Source organism: Halyomorpha halys, unplaced genomic scaffold, assembly GCF_000696795.3.
Source record: "Halyomorpha halys isolate HHAL.00 unplaced genomic scaffold, Hhal_1.1 Scaffold200.1, whole genome shotgun sequence".
Classification (NCBI taxonomy): Eukaryota; Metazoa; Arthropoda; class Insecta; order Hemiptera; family Pentatomidae; genus Halyomorpha; species Halyomorpha halys.
Window position 1 is genome coordinate 211,714 of NW_027105652.1, and position 20,736 is coordinate 232,449.

Sequence of the window (20,736 nt, forward strand, 5' to 3'; positions counted from 1 at the left end):
TAATATTTCTGAAAATTGAAAAACAAATAATAAGCTATAAAAGAATCAGAAAATATTTTAAATTAAAAATATATTTTTTATAGGTATCTTCTTACTTACTCCTAAAAGAAACTACTCTGGTTCCATTTCTCTTAAATCAAAAGGGAAGCAGTGAAATGTTAAAGTCAGAGAGTACATACCCCAAACTAAAGTAAGTTTTGTCTGTTAAAGAAATTACAAACACTGAATGCTAACGAGAACAACAATGTCTTCATGGGAGAACAGATAAATAATGTCACTCCTAACAATAATTTGAAAACCCTAAAAGTTAAGAAATTTGATATTTGAGAACCTACTTCTAACTGTAAAAGTTTTGGTAAAATATTATACCCAAAGAATTAATAGAATTTAAAACCTATAACAATACCTTTAGTTCAGAAGTTTGTGGGTTCGACTCCCAGCTGGGTCAGTTAATATTTATTTCATGGTGACCCCGAGAAATAAACCTTGACATTCTCACTCTGGGGCTGAATAGGTTTTCAATGGAAGACTTGAAAAAACAATTTTATAGTTACCATTTATCAACACTCATCCTAAATTCTTACATAGGAGGAGGAAGAATTTTGTATAAAAAATTAATAACTCAAATAAAAATATTAAACTTTTGAAATTTAAGAAAGTCCAAGTGTCTAAAATCTTGGTCTGCGTAAACCTTTCATGCGAATGTCAGACAAATAATTGGCACTACTGGTATTACTTGCTCTAGTAACTCATCCAAGCTTTTGACTAAGTTAATACAACAATAACAATTTGTTTCCACTAATTGTATGAACACTTGGGTTTTCCTTTTAACCCATATAAAACCTTAATGAGTTCATATACTATATATTTCTTTTCTTTGAATTTTTTTGAAAACTTCAATAAAACTATCTGCTCAAAATTCCCATTTAGAAACACTGATTTAAATCCATTTGGAAAAAACTCAACTCATCTTCAACAGGTGCTGATACTATAGACACTTATTTCTTCTTTCCATTTATCCTATTGACTTCCAATGAAATAATATTATCAGAATTAGTTCAAATAAGGAATTTAATTTTTATTCAGAAGTAAAATTTGATTAAAAATGAATTTTTATGTACTTCCTTACAAAGTACTGCAGCCCTGACCCTTCATGGGTTGTAGCAGGGCAGATTTAATTTAATTAATGAATTTTTATATAAGAATTCTAATTTAATCCTACAATATATATTTTATTTTAAAGTATTGTTTTCATTCCCCAATAAATATATAAATAAATTAGCTAATGAACTGTTTGATTTGTTTGAACATAATAAAGATATGATGAACTGATAAAAAAAAAAAATACACAAACTAAAGTTTTTTTAAAGGAACATGATTGTAAGACAATCAAACAAGTATTTTTGTAGTGACTTATTCATACTGACCCTATGTATGTATATTTCTTCATTATTTCCCTGCAATGTTTTTTTATTTATAACAATAAGTAATTTATTTAATTTCAGGATACTTTATAGTGGAGCAAACCAACTGTCAATATTTATGACAAGTACAGACAACACTGAAAAATTTATAGTTGAAAGTGGAAAACATCAGAGCGAAATGCATGATATGCCCCAAAGTGGAAAGTAAGTTGCATTTACTTTAAATTTATAAAGTCAATTAAGTGAAATTCAATCATATCTGTTAGGGCGGGTAGGGGTTCAAAAGGAACCTTTACTAGCCCAACCTTGAAAAGAAAAGAATAGTCGAATTTTGTTATTTTTGTATTTGTAAATAAGTAAACATAATAAAAGGAACAAAAAATATACAAACTAGAGAAAAAAAAAAAAAAGAAAGCTTAACACTATTACAAAATAAAATTAATTGAACAAAAGAAAAAAAGTCTTATATTATCACCGGTGATTGATGGGGCCCCGGCTGTGGTTGCTGTCCTGAGTGGATTGTTCTTGTGGAAGTAGATCGACGTACGTCTGGTCCTCGGGGAGGATGAGTCGAAGAAGTCCACCCGCCGTGGCTAAAATGACTAAGCCAGTGAAGTTGGCCAGAATGCTGGCAACTATGTGTGTGTAGTGAGGAGACGATATGTGTGTGCACACTAAGAGACTCACAAAGTGTATATTTTATTTTTTTACAGTATAAAAACAAAATAAAAACATATGCCTTTTTAAACAACAAAAATATGTTATACAGTCGATTTTCATTTCGTTAAACGATGTGTTGGCCGCAACAATATCACTTTGACCTTCCAGTGCAAATCTTTTTTCTTACTCCATTTTTACTTCATGCTCCATCTCTTGTATATCTGCTTCTCTTTGATATGATGACTCCCTATTAGATAAAATACTAACAAGGAATCTACATTCTAGATATTTGTAAACAGCATGAAATACAAGATATTAACAAATATTTTAGTCAGCAAAAAAACTTTTAGCCTGTCAATTGATAATAAACTTCAAATCTACAATACCATTCTGAAACCTATTTGGATTGCTTGAAGACTTGGATTGTGAAAAACAGCTTAATTCTCAAAATTAGATGTATCCAATCCTGCAAATTCAAACTCCTCTGAACAGCAATGCTCCAAACTATGTGATAAACAATATCTTGACCTCAATATCCTATTTTTTTTTAGTCCTTATTCAATTTACATTTTCAAATTTTTCATCAGAACCTAACTCATCCCAATCCCTAAACATTACTCCTATTCAGCTCCAGGCATTCCTTTAATCATCCTCAAAGGTTAAAACACTAGTAGCCACAAGACCATTTGTATAAATGTATATGGGAGTTCTGGTAATGGCCACTTTGCTATGCTACCCAAGCACTCTACCTCAACCTTCACTGGCATTCAAAACCTGTAAAATGGTTATGTTTTGTGATCTCCTGAGGTTTGGAGTTTGCCATATGTAAAATTTTTACTAAAAGGTGAGTTTTAATTTGCTTTATTTTGGTTATTTTTATATTTTGTTTTAATTTAACATATTAATTTTAATTATTAAGTAATAAAGTGTTTATAACTTTTATAATTAACAGCAAAAAACAGATTATAAAAAAATGTATTATTATTTTTTTTTTTTATAGATATTCTGTCACTATTGATGGCAAAGCGATTTCAGACATCACTATGAGCCAAGGGGGAGTTTACATTTTAATGTTAGAAGATGAAGCAAATAATATGGTTGGTTTTTCAAATCTTCAATAGACATTTGTTCCTTAAATATCTTTTAACATATAAAAACACAATCTGATATGTTCATATTCTTTCAGGTAAGCCAACTGCTGACAATCGTCGAACCTAACTCAATAAACATGCTTTGGCAAATACCACAGTACATAATCATAACTGCTGCTGAGATAATGTTCTCGATAACAGGAATTGAGTTTTCCTACAGTGAGGTAGTATAATAGGAATATTTAATATATATTTTGCTATTAATGCAAGTAATGTTTTGTTAACATTCTATTCCCAATTATATCTTCTACTTGTCCATAACAAAATTCTTTGTCCATAAATTCATTGCTGATATTAAAATCTCCATTTAAATCCTCAGTCAACGCTGAAATAACACATATATAATGTATTTTAACTAATCCTTTATTTAATTATAAATACCAACTGACTATCCCTTTTATTCCATGTTGTAAATTTTACTGAAAATATGGAAGGAAAAATTATCATTTGTGTTTTTATGAGAAATGGCAAGAAAAAAGGACAATGAACAAAAGATATTTTTAAAGGCTAAAATGTAGAGTATCATTACATGGCAATTTTTTGGTTAAGAGGATTCATTCTGTCTGTCAGGAACCATTTGTGGCTAAGAACATTATCATCTAAAATAGAGGTTCCATAACAGCCTTGACATTGTACTGTCTGGTCTCTTCCAGTAAATGACTTAATCTTAAGAGGCTGGTATTTTGAAAACAATGAGGATGTCAAAATGAAAACAATCAGAATGAGAAAAGTTTTTCGCCTCAAAAACCAAGGATTAATACCACCAAATTTAATTTTAATTTGCAGATTTTATACAGAAATTTAAATAAACTTATTTTATGCACCAAGACATTTGTAATGACCTAATAATCGTTTATATGTAATACCAGAATTGATTTTTTTCAGAGTCCAGAGAGTATGAGGTCAGTGATATCTTCATTATGGCTGTTAACTGACTCTTTTGGCAACATTATTGTCCTTGTGATCGCTGGATTTAAAATGGCTGATGAGGTAACTAATTAATAGTTCTAAACTTTTTAGCTGAAACAATTTGTTAACAGGTTAGGCCTATATAATAACAAAATTTAACAAACTACCATCCAAATACACTGGCAAACCACTCTCTCTTTGCTTATGTTAAATATTGATATTAGTTTTCAGGTTCTCTAAACAGTATTAAAAAGAGCAAAAACATAAGAACCATGGTTTGCTGCTCTCCTATGGTATAAAGCAAACTAGTTAGGTCCAAAATACAACTGGAGAAACTGCTGAGAGTATTAATACATCATATCATAATAATCATATTTTGTATGAAAGCTATGTTGGCTAACACCATTGTATATGGAGGTTGAAGCACAAGCCATGAAAATTATTTATTTTGTGAAACAAAAGTCAAAATCCTAAGTCCCAACAAAAAAAGGGCATTTTAAATTATATTCGAGAATTGGGTGCTAGCTCTGGTGGAGTTTATAGACACAAAAACAACACTAAAATTGAAAATATTAAATACCATAGACAAAATAACTGTTTACCAACTGTACAGATGGCTCCCCCACTCATCTGGAGAAAGGATAAACCATCAGAAGATAGATCTATCCCTTATAAAAATATGCCTCATTATTACAAGCTATTGTGTTCATATTGTTTCAAAGGGAAGTATTCATTTTACACCAATAGTTATCACGGATAGGAGCATTAAAAAAAAACTACATTCTATATTCAAGAGTTGTGTTGTACTATCATGCCACCTCTAAATGTTTACTTGCACTTTACAAATAATTTACACTTAGGAAAGTTACTAAACAATTTAGTAACCTACTAAACATAGGTTGCTAACGATCATACAAACATCTGTCACAATGTCAAGTTGATTGATTCTCTTATTTTTAGAAATGTAGGATCTACAATTAAGAGATCCTTGGAATCTACAAATAATTCATAAATACAATCCATATCGAGGACAAAATCGACAATCACATCATAATTTCAAGTATGACATATTAGCAAACTGAAGATACTTTCATTTTGGCATGTAACACCCTGCAGACCCTAAGTTTTGTGAAATAAACAATCCATTAAGCTAAAGGAGGTTTTCTAAGTATTTTATTGTTTAAGGACAGTAATCATCCTCTGGCCAACAATATATCTGAATAGCAATGCAACAAGACCAAAACAAGATTTGTTCTGTAGTAATGTGCTATCTTTTTAGACTTCTGGTAATAGATGTATTGCTTATGGTCTGCATTTATAAGATCTGAGCTTTTTCTACAATGATCATCATTGGCAATGTAGTTCCATGGGTTTTGGCTGCCACATCACAACTGAAATACACCATTATACTTTTTCTTACTCATCAGAAGTCATCCATTGACTGAGGATCCATATCTTCAAAGAGAGAAGTAAGGATAGACATAATGGGAGATGTGCTTTGTTATGACCTGTTATTTCTTAAAGATAAAACCAGACAACACTTGAAAACATGACTTAAAAAAAATAAAAATAATATGAACCATGAAAAATTCAAGCATTTTGGAGAAAAAGAATAGATAGGACCCTGAGACCTAATCTTAAAATAATATTCCTTTAATTTGCACCAGAACAGATATTATGAACTAAAAAAAAATTATCTGAATATCAACATAATTTGGATAGATTCATAGTAGAAATATATAACAGAATACCTGTGTATTGTATTGTGCACACACATTTCCTGAGACATTTTGTATGAATGCAGACAAGTATAGATTGGTAATTTAAAGTTCGTCTGTAGAGAAAATAAAATAAGTGTTACGTTCTAATAACAATAAAGGGTCAAATAACAATTAAACTGTATTACTTCACTTCATTTATGAAAATTAATAGGTTTTACCAGCAACCAGAAATTATTAAATCTTCATTCTTAAGGGTTAAGAAAAGAGTTCAACCATGGTTAACTATGATAATAATTAATAATTTCCAATGAAAAACTTTTAGATTCCTTTTTACAAGAAAGTTAATAGTTCCTGAAAATACATAAAAACATACTTTACAGAACCTTTTTTAATTAAGTGATATTTTGCAGGCCATTGAAATGTTCATATATGCTGGATTGATGGCAGTCACCATGATAGTGTTCATATACCTTGCACGGCGATACACAATTTCCAAGAAAAAAGCTAAAGAATTAGAAGAAAGCATCGCAGTGCTAGAACAAACTAAGATATAATCTCATGCCATCTCCGAGGGCTGGAAAATACTAATGAGAGCTATAATAATTTCTGCAATATTAGCTTTAGTTTGTTAAATCCGAAATTGACTGAGGGCTTCTGCTCTTATAATGTAATTTAAAGTTGTACATAAGTGGTAGATTGTAAACATTGTACATTTGAAATGTTTAGGTGACTATTATTTTTTTAATAATTGGAACAACCTAGATTAAAAGATCTATTAAGAATAAGTGGAAAACATATTGTGAATGTATTTTTAGTAAATTATTTCAGTATTATCATCAAATTAGTTGACGTTTTAAATCCGCTAATTGTTTATTAATATTTAAGGAGAAAAAGTAACGAGAAGAATAGTATGGACCAAATTATTTCCATACATTAAAAAGTTAAATTTTGATATGTTAAATATTCGAATATTCTAATTTATTTCTCTGCTGTGTTTAATTTTCCATTAGCTTGCTACAATGTTTAGAGGAAATAGCATAGGTTTTAAAATTTATAAATTTTTCACGTGTTCATCCCAACAAATAATTTATTTATTATATAGCACACGTCTTTCATATGGTACGTCACAGAAAACTTAATAGTATGTAGTAGATAACATATTGAGTTAGTAAAAAAAAAAAGTCTGTTATATAAAATTGTGGCTGATTTGTAAATGTCATGTAGGACATTCAAACAAATTGAAGTCCCAAATTTATTTATAGAAGAAAAAGGTGAAAAAAAAATACAGCAATCCACGTCCTATTATAAAATTTGTTGAGTGAATACATACGTATACTGCAGGACTTAAAATTATCCTTTAACAACCCATTCTACAATTAATAGTTATAAGGACAAGTTTGTTTAGGAGGCTATTTAAAGAATTAAAAAATACAATGATTGTGATATTTGTAAATATAGTGATTTTTAAATACAAATTTATTTAGATGTAATTACTAATTTATTTATGGGATATTACTGTTGAAATAAATACCCTAAAATGTCAAATACGTTTTATATCAACCTTCTTGAAATTAATATTTAATTTTATTCTTAAGATATTTATGTCCCTCATGGAGCAATGAACGAAATATAAATAATTAGCTGATCATAAGAGTGAATATTGTTAATGTAAAAATTAACAGCACTTACTACTTCCTTTGAGACTAAAACATTTACCGTATCATTAATGAAAATTCATGCAAGAGAGGTATAACAAGAACTATTAAAAGCCTTAATTCATAATTTTCATCGATAAACAATCAAAGTAGAGGCAAATCCCAACACAGTGGCTATTAACAGACTAGTAGAATTGTAATTTAACCTAGAAGTAAGGGTAAACTAATTCCTATCAATGGATTGTTATGTAAATATGTTTGAAAAAGAAAAATGTAAAAAGTTTATAACACTCAGGAGGCACGTAGGACAAATATTGAGACGGAGAAGTTACAATTTATGAATAAAATAAACAAAAGTTATATGAACTGTTCAGCTAAAGAGCTATACTACATATATGTAATGCCATATCATGAATATAAAAAATTTAGTAGGTTCATTGATACATCCATTTATCATGTCACAGCGGGCATAATTATTAAAATCTTCACAGTTCATCATCACATCTAAATCTAATTCAATGCAATAACGATAAAAACAGCCAATGATAATATAAAAAGATAGGCTGGAAGAAACAATACATAAATCTACAGGAATAATTGTTTTTTAAAAATCAGATTCAGTACACCTGTCACACAACTTTCACTTACCACCATACTTTGAATTACTCGTGAAAAGTTATTTATAAATATACCCCTCTTAAATAGGTAATTTCAGTGATACACACCAATATTTTTATAAGTAGGTATACAAAATTTAGCTATCCTCTCTTAACATGAGTCCAACTAAACTAGGCTCAACACATATCTTTTATAAATGGGTAAAAGAAAAAAGAAAATGTTATCAACATAAAATATAATTTATAAGTAAATATCACATAAAAAAGAACCAATATAAATATTTGCTATGATGACATATCATAATTAAAATATAACTTAAAACAAGCCTTATGTATTGATAATAAATGCATTATATTCACACGATGCAATTTTTAGCAAGTGCTATTAACTCTCTAGTACTGCATATAAAAAATATATATTTTCTTTTTTTTTTTTTATTTTATACAAGAATATTATCAAAATCAGGAGTGCCAGCCCTGTAGGACTGAAGAAACTTAGCATGCTGCTCTGGTGTGCAAAAGTGACTTTTTACAGCAGGATCTTCCAACATTCCCTTTGACCACTGAAACTGAAATTAGAAAAAGCATAAATATAAATCATATCTTGAAAAAAAAATGTTTAACTAACAAAGAGATCAATTTAAAAATAAATAACAATCCATTTACTTCAATAACCCATTGCTATTTTCAAAAATATTATTGGTACCCTATAATGTCAACCATACAGCATGAAAACATTTAACAATCTCCGTCTCCGTGAACTGTAAAATTCAACGTGTTTATGGTCAATTCATTGGATTAAAGTTAAAATAAAATGATAAAGCAATAAAATCTCGCAGTGGTTTGGTTTCTGTCAAAATATACAATTTAGACTTGAAAATGAATTTGAATAATTATAATAGTTGTATCTCTGTTCCCTGGTCAAAACTTGTTAAATCACTGCTTAGATTGAGGACTCAATGCATGACCAAAAATAAAAAAAACAGCATAGAGACAATTATTTCAAGTGTAATTAAATAAATTAAAATACTAGAATAAATTTCACCACAATTTTATTCACAAACTAATTTTAAATATAACGACAAGTTCTAAAATAAACATATTTTGAATATATAATTTAATATACTTTTTACAAATACTATCTTACCATTCTTTGAAAGCGTTCCTTTGGAACTTTGAACTGTTCACCCCCTAGAATTCTCACCATTTCCAGACGTTCACACCAAGGCCAAATCATATAATCCACCATTCCAGGCTCATCACCTTTAACAAAGAAGTAATAAATCATTAATGCAGAAAGATAAAATGTAGATAAATAATTTAAATAACTAAGTTAATAAATTTATTAAATTTGGTTTAAGTATTAACACATTAGTGCTAGAATTTATTTTTTCTATATTCATATGAAATTTTTGGGATGATTCATACATTCAATATAATGATTTCAATAAAATAATATTGAAAAGGATAAGGATGTCTCATGCAAAAGATACTCGTAACTATCGCTACTGAACAATTATGAATAATAACAGTGAAAAATACAAAATAAAATAAAATAAATAAATAAAAATAATAACTCTTAAGAGAAAAATAGAGTTAACAACAAAAACAAATAGTTGAAAACAATATGACCATAAAAAAACCGTCATTTATTAACATAATAAAATAAATAACTGACTTTAAATGAAAAAATGAAATTAATTTAAGAAAAAGATGAAGGAAAAAATAAATAAAATAGCAGTGATGACAATAATAGAAATAAATAAATATAGAATTGCAACAGGACATCCTACAGCATCCTAGGCTTCAGGATGAGCTGTTTTTGTATCCCGTCGTCTATTGATTTCATATGTTGTTCCCGAAACAAAAATTGTTCATGGTAAAAAAACAAAAAAAACATGAGGTATTCTAAATTATTTGCTAAACATCATCCCAGTTTCCTTGCCATACATTAACAATCAGCGCTAATGGGTTAAGTAAATAATGGTGGAGATCATAAATTATTGATCATAAATATCCTTTAAGGAAATGATGGATGGGGGATATTGTCAAAGAAGAAAATACAGAAACTGAAAACTTGTTCTTAACATGTGTTCCATTTCAACTAAAGAACAATACAAAAAAAAAATGAATAAATACATATAGCAGAAAATAAATGTAAGAAAATTAATTTCTTACATTATTTCGGATTATTTCATGTTGTCTGAATCTTCAATAGAAAATGTTTGTGATACACAATAACTTTCTAGAGTCCTTATTCACTAATTCAGTTAAAAAACCCGCAAAACAATTATGTATCAACTGATTGCATGGGTGATTTCAAGTTAATTATTTGTGCTAATTATTATTATTTCAATGTATTTATTATATATTTCATATCTTATTTATGTCTAAAATTGGAAAAGATATTTAGATATTAATTTTTTTTTTGGGAGGGTAGAGGGGGCATGTGTGATATTGTGTATCTAATAAGCCTGAATTGTTGAAATATTGACTGGTGAGTTGTTTCCTGTAATTATTGAGACTGTAGGATTAGTGTTTCAAATCTTCTAATTGTATACTAACTTTATCTCTTGGAGGGGATTTTGCTCATTAACATTGGTGTAAATTAAATGTATGGCCGAAATTGCTAAGAGGATGTACAGACAGTCATTTCACATTATTTATCCAAGTAACTAAAAAACATTTTAAATTAATTAAAAGGACATACTTCACAACTTATATTAATAAACAAATGAAATAAAAATTTTGAGAAGTAATAGAAGTAAAGTAAAAGAAGTTGATAATAGGCAGGTTGAAGCCAGAAAGAATACTATATTTATCAGCAACCAAAAACCTATAATTATTATTGAGTCAGAATTTTGTAGTTTTAAAATTAAGGGGCTGGTAACCTTGGTTATCACATAATAGAAAAAGTAAAAGCAAAACAATGAGAGGAAAACATTTATATGCTTAAACTTTAACCTAAAATTACAACAGAAAAGATATTTGAGGTTCTGGAAGGAACCATTAAAGAATACTGAAACTATTAAAAAAAATAAGAACCTTAGGTTACCTGAAAAATAAAGTGTACCCCTTTTGGCAAGTTCTTTCTCAAAATAGTCCATTTCATCCAAGATTGGAGCCAGATGTTGAGCATCCATTACAGGACTAATATATAATTTATAAAGCAGATTTATCACCTAAACAAGAATTTCAAAATTTGCAACAATTAAAGATGTAAAAGTTTGTTAAAAACACTTTTAGTATATCATTTACTCCTAAGACAGTAATGAAACATATTATGACCTTTAATAAGGAGAAAGATTATTAATTTTACAAAGAAAGAAGAATACAGCTAAAAATGTTCCTTTAAAACTAATACAATTATATAGATATATAACAATAATATAAGCAATCAAATAAAAATTTGCAATAAAGATTTGTTCTATGAATGAAAGAATATCCATGGGCCTTTGTATTTGGGTAATTTTAAAGTAAAAGACTATTTCATGAGCCTGAGCTAAAAGGTTTAACTAGATCCATTAAAATTCTGTATACTTCATGGATCTAATTTAATCAATAGATAGAACTTCCTGCCCATTCATGACCATTGTTCAAGAAATAGCACTTGTTTATTCAAGAACTGAAACCAAAACCAATAAAAAATTCAAACAGAACAAGTTTTTTTTGTCAACGAGGTTACATAAGCAGTAATCCTGAAACAACCTTTAAAGTAAAAGAACAAGAGTTGCTGTTTCACGAGACTGAAAAACATTGTTGTCTAACTCGATTAAGATTGTTTTTTTTTCAAGCAATACTTCACAAAAGTTGTAACACTTTTTTTAATAACATTATTTAAATTCCACCTACAATTTCTCATTCATCACTTTATTTAAAATAATGTTACTTATATTTTATTCATTTCGTTCCCACCGAACTGCCAAAAGGATTTATTAAGAAAATATTGGATAAAACTATAGTAGTGTCATGCCTCCCATCAGGTGGGTGTGGTCTCACTTATTCAGGCAGTTAGCCTTGGTTGTGCCATTCAAGGAGAGGTATTAGTCAGATTTTTACCCCACCATCCTTCTTTTTTCCCATACTTTTTGAAAGATTATGCCACCTTTTCGTGTCAGCAAAAAATGATTCTTGCCATATCTACAGTGGTTAGTTAGTAGGGCATAGCAACCTCTAGGTAACTTTGGGATTAACAAAAAGATCAAAAGGCCCACTAGCTAGTCAATTTCCTCCTAAAGAGCTTTGTTGCTATCTACCTATGCCTGAATTCAATCTACACTAAATCATAAATATGGTATGGGGACAAGTTTATAGTAAAAATTGTATTATTCACAAAATAATCACTAGTAACCCTTAGCTTTAGATCCACTCATATAAACTTACATAAAAATAAACATAAAATTCAAATGACTCACCCTGGAAAATCCTTCAATAAGTATACGATCTAAAGCCTTGCGAAGGGGATCTTTTGGAAATAAAGGTCTCTGAGGATATTTTTCATCTAGATAATCAGCTATTATAAGGCTTTCATACAAATTAACTCCATCAACATAAAGAGCTGGTACCTTCCCAAGAGGAAATTTTTCTAGGTACCAATCCGGTTTATTCTTTAAATTGATATTCACAACATCATGTCTGAAAATAAACAAAACAAATACAATAATTAATAGAATCATCAAGACATTCATAAAATATTTTTATTGAGCATTCTAAAAACTTCAAAAATACAACTAGAGAGTATATATTAAATTAAACTAAGAAAGATTGAAGTTGAGGAAGCAATATAGCTTAGGAAAAATACAAATGTACAGATTTTATGTTTTAATCTCTAAGATTGTAAGCAATTATAAACTATACACTTTACCACATAAGTATTCTCTATATTAAGCAATTCTATAATAAAAATAAGAATTCAGCTTCATATTTTTAAACTAATAATAATTAATAATGCAAAACTGTCTTCATGTTAATTAGGTGATGTAAAAGAAACCATAAACTTAAGTAGGACAACAAATCCACTACAGTTAGAAGTAAAGCAATGACAAAATTGACATGATTTTTCAGTAACGAGGATCTATACTCTTTATAATACCAATAAATTTAAGAGGATTTTCATTTACTTACGGAATATTTTTTGCTAATAGGACTAAGTGAATTCTTTGAGCATAAGGGCAAAATCTCATACTATAGAGTCTGATCTTTCCTTCTTGAAGAGGAACATCCTTTGAACCTAAAATATAATACAGAAAACGAAATTGCACAAGCTTGAAAATCATTTTTATTTATTTTGTAAATCGTCTTTTAAAATACCTGCGCCTAAATGTTTCACACTCATTTTATTTATTGATAGTTAAAGTTGGTTAATAAATTTCAGAAAAATAAATACAGGAAAACACCAATATCGAACACCTCTAGAATTAATGAGAAGGCACTTCAAAAAAATATGATAACTACTGAGTTAAGTGACAAGATCCTAGGCCTGTCAATCACTGAACGTATTGACTTTATACCGTTACTATTTGAAAGGTAACTTCACAGTAATCGATTAATTACAAGAGAATAATTTTTAGAATGATAAAATTAAACCCTTTATTTTTAATCATATTCGTGATGATATAATAAATCTTTATTTTTACAAAATTAGTGTTAACTTATATGTTTTTTTATCCATTGATTAAAAAATCATTGTAACATTATTTTAACTAAGTTTATGTGGTATGACGGAAGGCAAACATTTGATCTATTCTATTTTCATCAAGATCAGCTATCATAACTTTACACATAACATGTGGTTTTGCCACTGCTTGTTATAACAAGAGGAGGCATGCCTTTTTGGAGCTAAAAAAGAGGGGAGTTGACCGCGCCCTTGGATCTCAAGTTTACGTTGTGGTTAATATGAATATTCAGAATGTCATTTTCATATAAACTTAATCAGAAGGCAGCCAATGATTCCCTCTAACCCCTCTGCCACGCCGCTGGAATTCATCATCAGGCCCGCCTTTTTGGTTTCAGCTGTTATGGCAGCTAACTCTCTCCATTATGCTCTTTTTTCCAAGGGTTATAACTTACCACTAATATAATCCACTCTGGATTAAAAGTTGTAGCACAGTGTAGATTATGGCATAACAGGTTTGTTCCAAATAACAGTTTGAAGTCAGAATACTAGCGGGCATATAGAATGGAAAAACTGTACTGAGTATGCATTCTCCAGACTCTCAAACCGTTCCTTTGAAAAGCCTATTATTACTGTTTTAATTTGAACGCCGTGGTCGTCTTCTACTATACTAAACAAACCCTCAATAGACCCTTTTTCATTGAAGTTGGAAATAAATTGGTGTCAGATTATGAAAGACAACTATTCTTTTATTCAGCCTATTTTCTCATTGTGTACAAGTGAGTGCACACCGTCCGCCATATTGGAGTAAGAGATGTGAACTAGTACCGATCTCTGAGAATCTTACACGGTGTTCTAACATTTGAAATTTAACAAAAGAATGTGAAATTCTAAGATTGTAATAACTTTATTAATTTTCTATAATTTCGGCAACCCAGATTTCATGCGTTGATGGATTTATAATGGAAAAAGTCAGGAAGATTGCCTTCATCTTCAATTCCGTTCATCCAGAACTTTTCCCTTAGCCAGTTCTCGCCTTCTTCTAAGAGCTAGGAGGGAGCCATCCAGCTGCCACTGTCTTCCACGTGTACACGAATGTATTTCTCTTGTTTCATGTTGAGGAGGAAACCACTCTCAATGAGCACGTAAATCTTAGTCTCCCTTCAGAGCGCTTATCTTAGTTCTTCAAATGCTTTGCAGGTTTTTGATGTATTGAGTGTGCATCTTCCAAAAAACGTAGGACTAGCAGTGGTCGAGCAGCATTATAATTTGGCCCCCAAGCCTCCATGACACTTAAGGACTTGTGACATCCAGTAAATGCGAGATTCGAATTACATGAAACCGAAATAAACTATTATATTTTATTATTTATCCTGGTTTAACAACGTTTGAAAGATTCAGAAGAATCAAGCTTTCAAACTATGATAAACCAAACAAGCAAGCCTCGCTTGGACAACGAAATAAATTAATTAACACCACGTATTACTCGTTTTTGTCTAGATGGTTGTTCCACAAAATCTTTGAAAAGGATGGTAATATTAGTAGCATACAACAAAATTATAACCGAACAAATGATGGATTTGAATCCACCAGTAAATTTTAAGAAAATCATAAAATTATCTTCTCTACTCAGGTAAAGGAAAGATAACATTCTTTTCCCAAAAACATATGGAATAAAAAATATCACTTTTAATCTATACAACTAACTAAATTTTAATGTGTTAGTGTTAGAACCACCCGTTGTATCGTCCGTTCAGATATGAAGAAAACTATTTTAAAGGTGAAGTAGAGCGAATTAAGAATTTAAAAGTAAAAATTAGTCTTTTATTTACTTCACAAAATAATGAGGCAGTAATGGGGTTCAATATAAAATTGTTTGAAAGAATAAAAAAAGCAATAGCTAGTAACAAATGGGAACGGGGACAATTCCCATGATCTTCCATTCTCTATGTAATTTTAAACAAATAGGATTGGTATCAGATGCTAACCTAATTTGCCGATCGACTGATTACAATTGTTTGTTTACAATCCGAATTTGGTAACTCCCAGAAGACAACATATTTTATGGCTAATTTCCGTCAGAAGGCCACTATTGCTAAAAATTGAAACATTGTATTTTTTTAATATTTCCATTCTTTAGTGTGACAGAATTTATTCGTTTATATGAATAATAGTTTTATATAGTAAAAGGTCGCCAACTGGCGCTTATATATAGTTTTCTGTTAATTGGCATGCGCTAAATAAAAGATAAACAGTAGGTAACCACTCCCGAGGGTGTTATCGAGCTTTGTGTTGCTTAATTCAGGTACCAGTTTAAGAGGCGAGGTGCACTACTATCTGAAGCCCTCAGATAATGTGTATTTAATTAAGTTAGGTAAGCTGAACAGGAAATAAATTGATAAGAAGGACATACGTGGTGCAAGGTCAACTTCTAACCACGTACGAGATTTATAGCTGTGTACCCTGAATAATAGCAGGATGGAAACAACACTCCATAAGGTATTTGCTTGGTAGCAAATTACAAGCCCTAAAGGTTGGCGCTTTAGGTTTTTACAGAACCAGTTAAACTATCTGTAAGGTATTCGCTTACAGTCGAGATGTTTGTAAATTCTATAATTATTCGCTACAGTTATGCGAAAGGATAGAGTCCGCCAAGGGGCAATCACCTTCGGTTACACTTAAAAAGACAAAGCAATCAGGGAAGACCATGAGGATACCGATTGGAATAATGACACAGTATACCTATATCAAAATATCGGAAGAATAGCTTGATCCATTATACTGTGTTTCGCTTTAAAATCTACTACCTAGCCCTAAAGGTTATGAGTAGTGTTTTTTTCAAAACCCTTAAAGCATAATAAATATTAATATATATTATTATGATAAGGCCTAACTAACAATAACCAATGGCATTGTCACTGTAATTATAGCAATAAATTTTCTTTAGCCCTATCATAAGAAGTGTGATATAAACAGTTATAAATAAGGTAATTATATTTAAATTGTTAAGGATTAAGGAATATACAGTATTCTTAATTGATTTATTTAATGCTTCATTTAGTACGGTATATTTTATATTATTATACCTGTTATGTTCCAAGTGAATAAGGTATTATTCTAATTACTATGCTCCATATTAATTATGAGAGCTGTTTTATTTATTAATAATTCCTCCTCTAGTAAAAATATATATGTCAAAGTAAATAATTAACAATATAAAACACTCTCACCCTTCAGGGACCAAAATACTCCTAGACAAACTGGCCAAAATTGAGTAATTGATTAGTTAAGAGATTTTAATTGAATTTAATAGTATTTTAATAATTACTAGATTAGTGCACTTATTGATATTATATAATATGTGTGTGTGTTTTACAATGTTTACACTAAGGAGATGGAATAAGCCTGATATCCCACAGTGTCAAACTTAACTTGCAGAGTTATATATTATATATAAGAAAGTACTGATGCTATTTTCAAATTGTATGAAATTAAATTAACTGCATAATTATTACTTTGTTTTTCTGGCAAACAAGATGATTCTATAGCCCTCTATGATATTCCATCTTATAATACTTCCATGGTAGCAATTGAAGAGTAAATTAACAGACATAAATCCAAGGATTCAAATTATTATGCGAGTAAGCGTTGCTATTTATTTTGATTTCAAATAAACTAAATGAATCCAAAATGTATTAAGGAAAAGATCTCTTAGAACAAATAATCTTAAGCACTAAAAGAGGCTATAACAAAACCAAACAATATATGAAAATGAGACAGAGATTCCAATGTAACAAATTAGATCTTAAGCCTCACCGAATCATAGATTCAGGACTTAATTAGAATAAAAATATGGTAATTAATAAACATTTTGATCATATTAGAAGATGCAGGTGATGAAAATTTGTTAGTTTTTTTTTTTAAATTGTACCAGTAAATTTAAGCCTGAAAATAAATCAGTCAAAAATTCCAAGATTAGGAGATGGAATCAGGAGTTTGTTAAAATTATCCCTATGAAATACATTGTTAATACAGTAAAGACAGATATCATTGAATGATACAAGTAGTGACATTATTTATGTTTCTTCTTATATTCGATTTGACTGCACTTGTTTCATGGAATAAGTTATTGTTATTATGAGTTAAATTTGTATCAATTTCATTTATTTACAAGTGTTTTAATAATTAATTCATGATAAATTAATATTAGATTTATAATATTTTATATTATTACTTTAATATTTTAGATAATTTATAAATTATTTTAAAAACAGTTTTTTTCAAAATAAAGTGGCAAATTTACAATTTTTTTAAAATTTTATGTTTTGTAAAATTGAGGAGTATATTATGTCAAAAGAGGTTTAATTGATTTGAATATTTCGTTTATTCCCAGAAAATTATTACTATTAAATATTAATAATTCCAAATTATTTAAACAAAAAAAATCCATTAGATTATTAAATAAATCATTTCAACTTAATCTTTGTTTTTCAGTCAAATTAATTAATTCTGAGATGGTGGCTATTTTGTGACTTTCAGATTAGGGCACTAATTCTTCCTAAAACTGGGTTTGGAGTTAACTTCTGAACCTCTTAATTTTGTCCCACTATATTTGTGTACAACATATCCAAATACTGTCTACATATGGATGTCTGTTCCACATGGAATTAGATGTGGTTTCTACAATAATGGATTATTATTTTGAAGTATACATTATAAATAACATTCTTTGCGGGCAAAGATTTTATTACGGATTTTTTTCCATTTTAAATCTTTTTTGAGTATCCATTTATTGAACCAAATTGAGAATGAATGGATTCTAGCTGAAGAGGAAACAATTGGTATACAAAGCAAAATAAGCCTTGCCTATCATTTATTCCAAACAAGCCATTTCCTAGGCGTCATTTAATCATTGTACATTCTGCATCTCACAAAAGGTTTATGCAAGTTAAGAAACACTATTGTCATTGTTTATAGTTCAATAGTCTTCATCAGCTATTGTTATAAACTATATAATTGTGGCAATGAACATATGACCTATTAAGGTTGAACTAATTGACCACTTTGGGACCAAAGAAAGTGACCTTTTTAAAAGTTTCTACTTTTTCACTACTAAAAGTAATGGCATCAGGCAGGACAAAAAATGTTATCCAACCTGACACTGATGTCTTTCATACAACTTTCTTTATAACACATGTGGACAGGGCAGTGTTCCCGCAATCCTAACATCTCACATTTCCAGACCACACCTCCTTCTGGACCTCTATTCCCTACTTGCCTAGATCTCATTGGTTAGTCCCACTATTCTACCCCTGAATCTACAATATTGTTGGGCTTTCTTAAAGTCTCCGCCTTCTAATTTAAAGAAACCCAATTAGATGAATTCTCTTTTTCCTCCACCTCTTACCCACATAAAATTTGATTGAACAAGGTTTTCCCCTTTTTAGGATCCTCCTCTAAGATCTCCTCCTTTTTTCCCCAGTTTAGCTTCCCCTTCCGATACTTCATATGTATATATTTTGTGGCCAAAGGGCAGAAGATTAGGATAGTTGCTAGCCTTAAGATTCAGCCTTCAGCTGAGTTCTTCCTAGTTTGTAAGAAGTTAGTTTCAATTTTGATGTAACATTGTTTTTTACAATAGAAAAAATGTAATTCTTTAACTCTTTATTCAATATAGCATTCCTAAATTTGCATACATATAGAGAAGCCTGACATGGCAATGGTACAAGAACCGATGGCTTCCCAGTTTCATTATTCACATTAATAAACTGAGATTAATAATCAAGAACATCTACCTGATGGAAAAAAAAAAACCAGCATTTACATATTAAGCCAGGGTATCAAAATGAAGTGAATGATTTTTTCATATTTTAGAAAACTTCTTTAAGTTCAAAATCCATTAACAGTTTCATTGACCCATTCTATATTTATTCCGAAGTTTCAACGGACTGACTGATTTTATTCTTTTAACAGTTATTTACCATTACAAACATTGCTTCCACAAGAATACAATTTTCTTATTATTACTTTTAACATTATTCATTCTTCAGAAAATAATTGTAATAATAAATAAAATTGTGTTCTTTTTAAATATTATTATCTGTAATTGATGGACTGGGTTTTATTTTAAGAATAAACTATTCCTGCAATATTCATATCTCAGAATCAATATATCATTAATAGAAGGTGGTCAATGAATTTTATAGATTTAGGAAAACTAAATAAGGCTTTACTAATGAACTAATGTATTCTACTCTTAGAAAATTATAATACATAATGCCAAACTGCTAAGCTATTCACAATGATAAATTTTAAAAACAATCATAGCTACAGATTAATGTTATAAATAATAACAAAAGATAATTCCAGAATGACTTACTGTTCCATTTTTAAATAATGACCAGAGTTTCTGTGAGGGACAAAGCCATTTAAAACTGTGATGAAAATTTCAGCTCAGTAGCAACATGAATTCAGCTCTAATTTACTACTGAAATAGTTATCTTTTATAGGTAAGCTCTAAGAAGGAATTAATTTGATTGTATAGGCTTACTACTTATCTGTACTGTTAAATCGAATATTTCATATCAAAAATAGATAAACATTTTGACTGCTGACTGTATCAAAAATATTTATATATGTTTTTATTGTAATAAAAGTTTTTATTTTGTAAATATAATAAGTACAATAAATACAAATCATTTCTTGGCTACTTATTTCATTTCAACAGTTTTATATTTTGGTAAAAAAAGAAATGAAAAGTAAAAAAAAAAAATTAAATACAGACATCGTTAGAAATAAAATAGAAATCTATTAAAATAAAACAAAGATTGTTTAAAATAGAAAACTGATTATTTGGTGATGATATTTATAGTAATATAAGTTTGGTCCTCTTATGTTTGTATCTACTGATTGTAGAATTTGAATAATTTCCTATTTTGGGAACTAACAGGTTTTAAAAATTAGGGCAGGATTGAAATAAATTAAT

General features: G+C 29.3%; 2 protein-coding genes across 3 annotated transcripts in view; one reads left to right on the top strand and one right to left on the bottom strand.

Annotated features, from left to right (window-relative positions):
* The window catches only part of LOC106679410 (solute carrier family 15 member 1), a 44,463-nt gene extending 37,053 nt beyond the window's left edge, over positions 1-7,410 (top strand). Inside the window, exons 11-16 of the mRNA XM_014418555.2 lie at positions 84-190; positions 1,506-1,628; positions 3,085-3,181; positions 3,271-3,399; positions 4,121-4,225; positions 6,276-7,410. Coding sequence (XP_014274041.1) covers positions 84-190; positions 1,506-1,628; positions 3,085-3,181; positions 3,271-3,399; positions 4,121-4,225; positions 6,276-6,419 — 705 coding nt within the window. The 3' untranslated portion in view covers positions 6,420-7,410. The remainder of the gene's footprint in view (positions 1-83; positions 191-1,505; positions 1,629-3,084; positions 3,182-3,270; positions 3,400-4,120; positions 4,226-6,275) is intronic.
* A 946-nt stretch (positions 7,411-8,356) lies between these two features.
* Positions 8,357-20,153, bottom strand: LOC106679413 (pyrimidodiazepine synthase). Of its 2 annotated transcripts, none has more exons than XM_014418562.3 (6): positions 20,131-20,153; positions 13,262-13,367; positions 12,553-12,772; positions 11,193-11,319; positions 9,285-9,400; positions 8,357-8,706 (listed from the first exon to the last, which is right to left on the bottom strand). In XM_014418562.3, exons 2-6 carry the CDS (start codon positions 13,318-13,320, stop codon positions 8,578-8,580), a joined length of 651 nt encoding a protein of 216 aa, XP_014274048.1. In that variant the 5' UTR covers positions 13,321-13,367; positions 20,131-20,153; the 3' UTR covers positions 8,357-8,577. The 2 variants fall into 2 exon arrangements, with proteins under 2 accessions (XP_014274048.1, XP_014274047.1); XM_014418561.2 differs by lacking the exon at positions 20,131-20,153 and adding an exon at positions 13,448-13,638.
* Between the last annotated feature and the right edge of the window lie 583 nt (positions 20,154-20,736).

What these genes read in the sequence shown, in the direction of transcription:
- LOC106679413 (XM_014418561.2), bottom strand. Translation starts at nt 13,472, where the DNA reads ATGAGTGTGAAACATTTAGGCGCAG. An exon ending in TGTGAAACATTTAGGCGCAG is followed by an intron (nt 13,368 to 13,447) that starts GTATTTTAAAAG and finishes ATTATATTTTAG; the next exon opens with GTTCAAAGGATGTTCCTCTT. An exon ending in GGGTACACTTTATTTTTCAG is followed by an intron (nt 9,401 to 11,192) that starts GTAACCTAAGGT and finishes TCTTTGTTAAAG; the next exon opens with GTGATGAGCCTGGAATGGTG.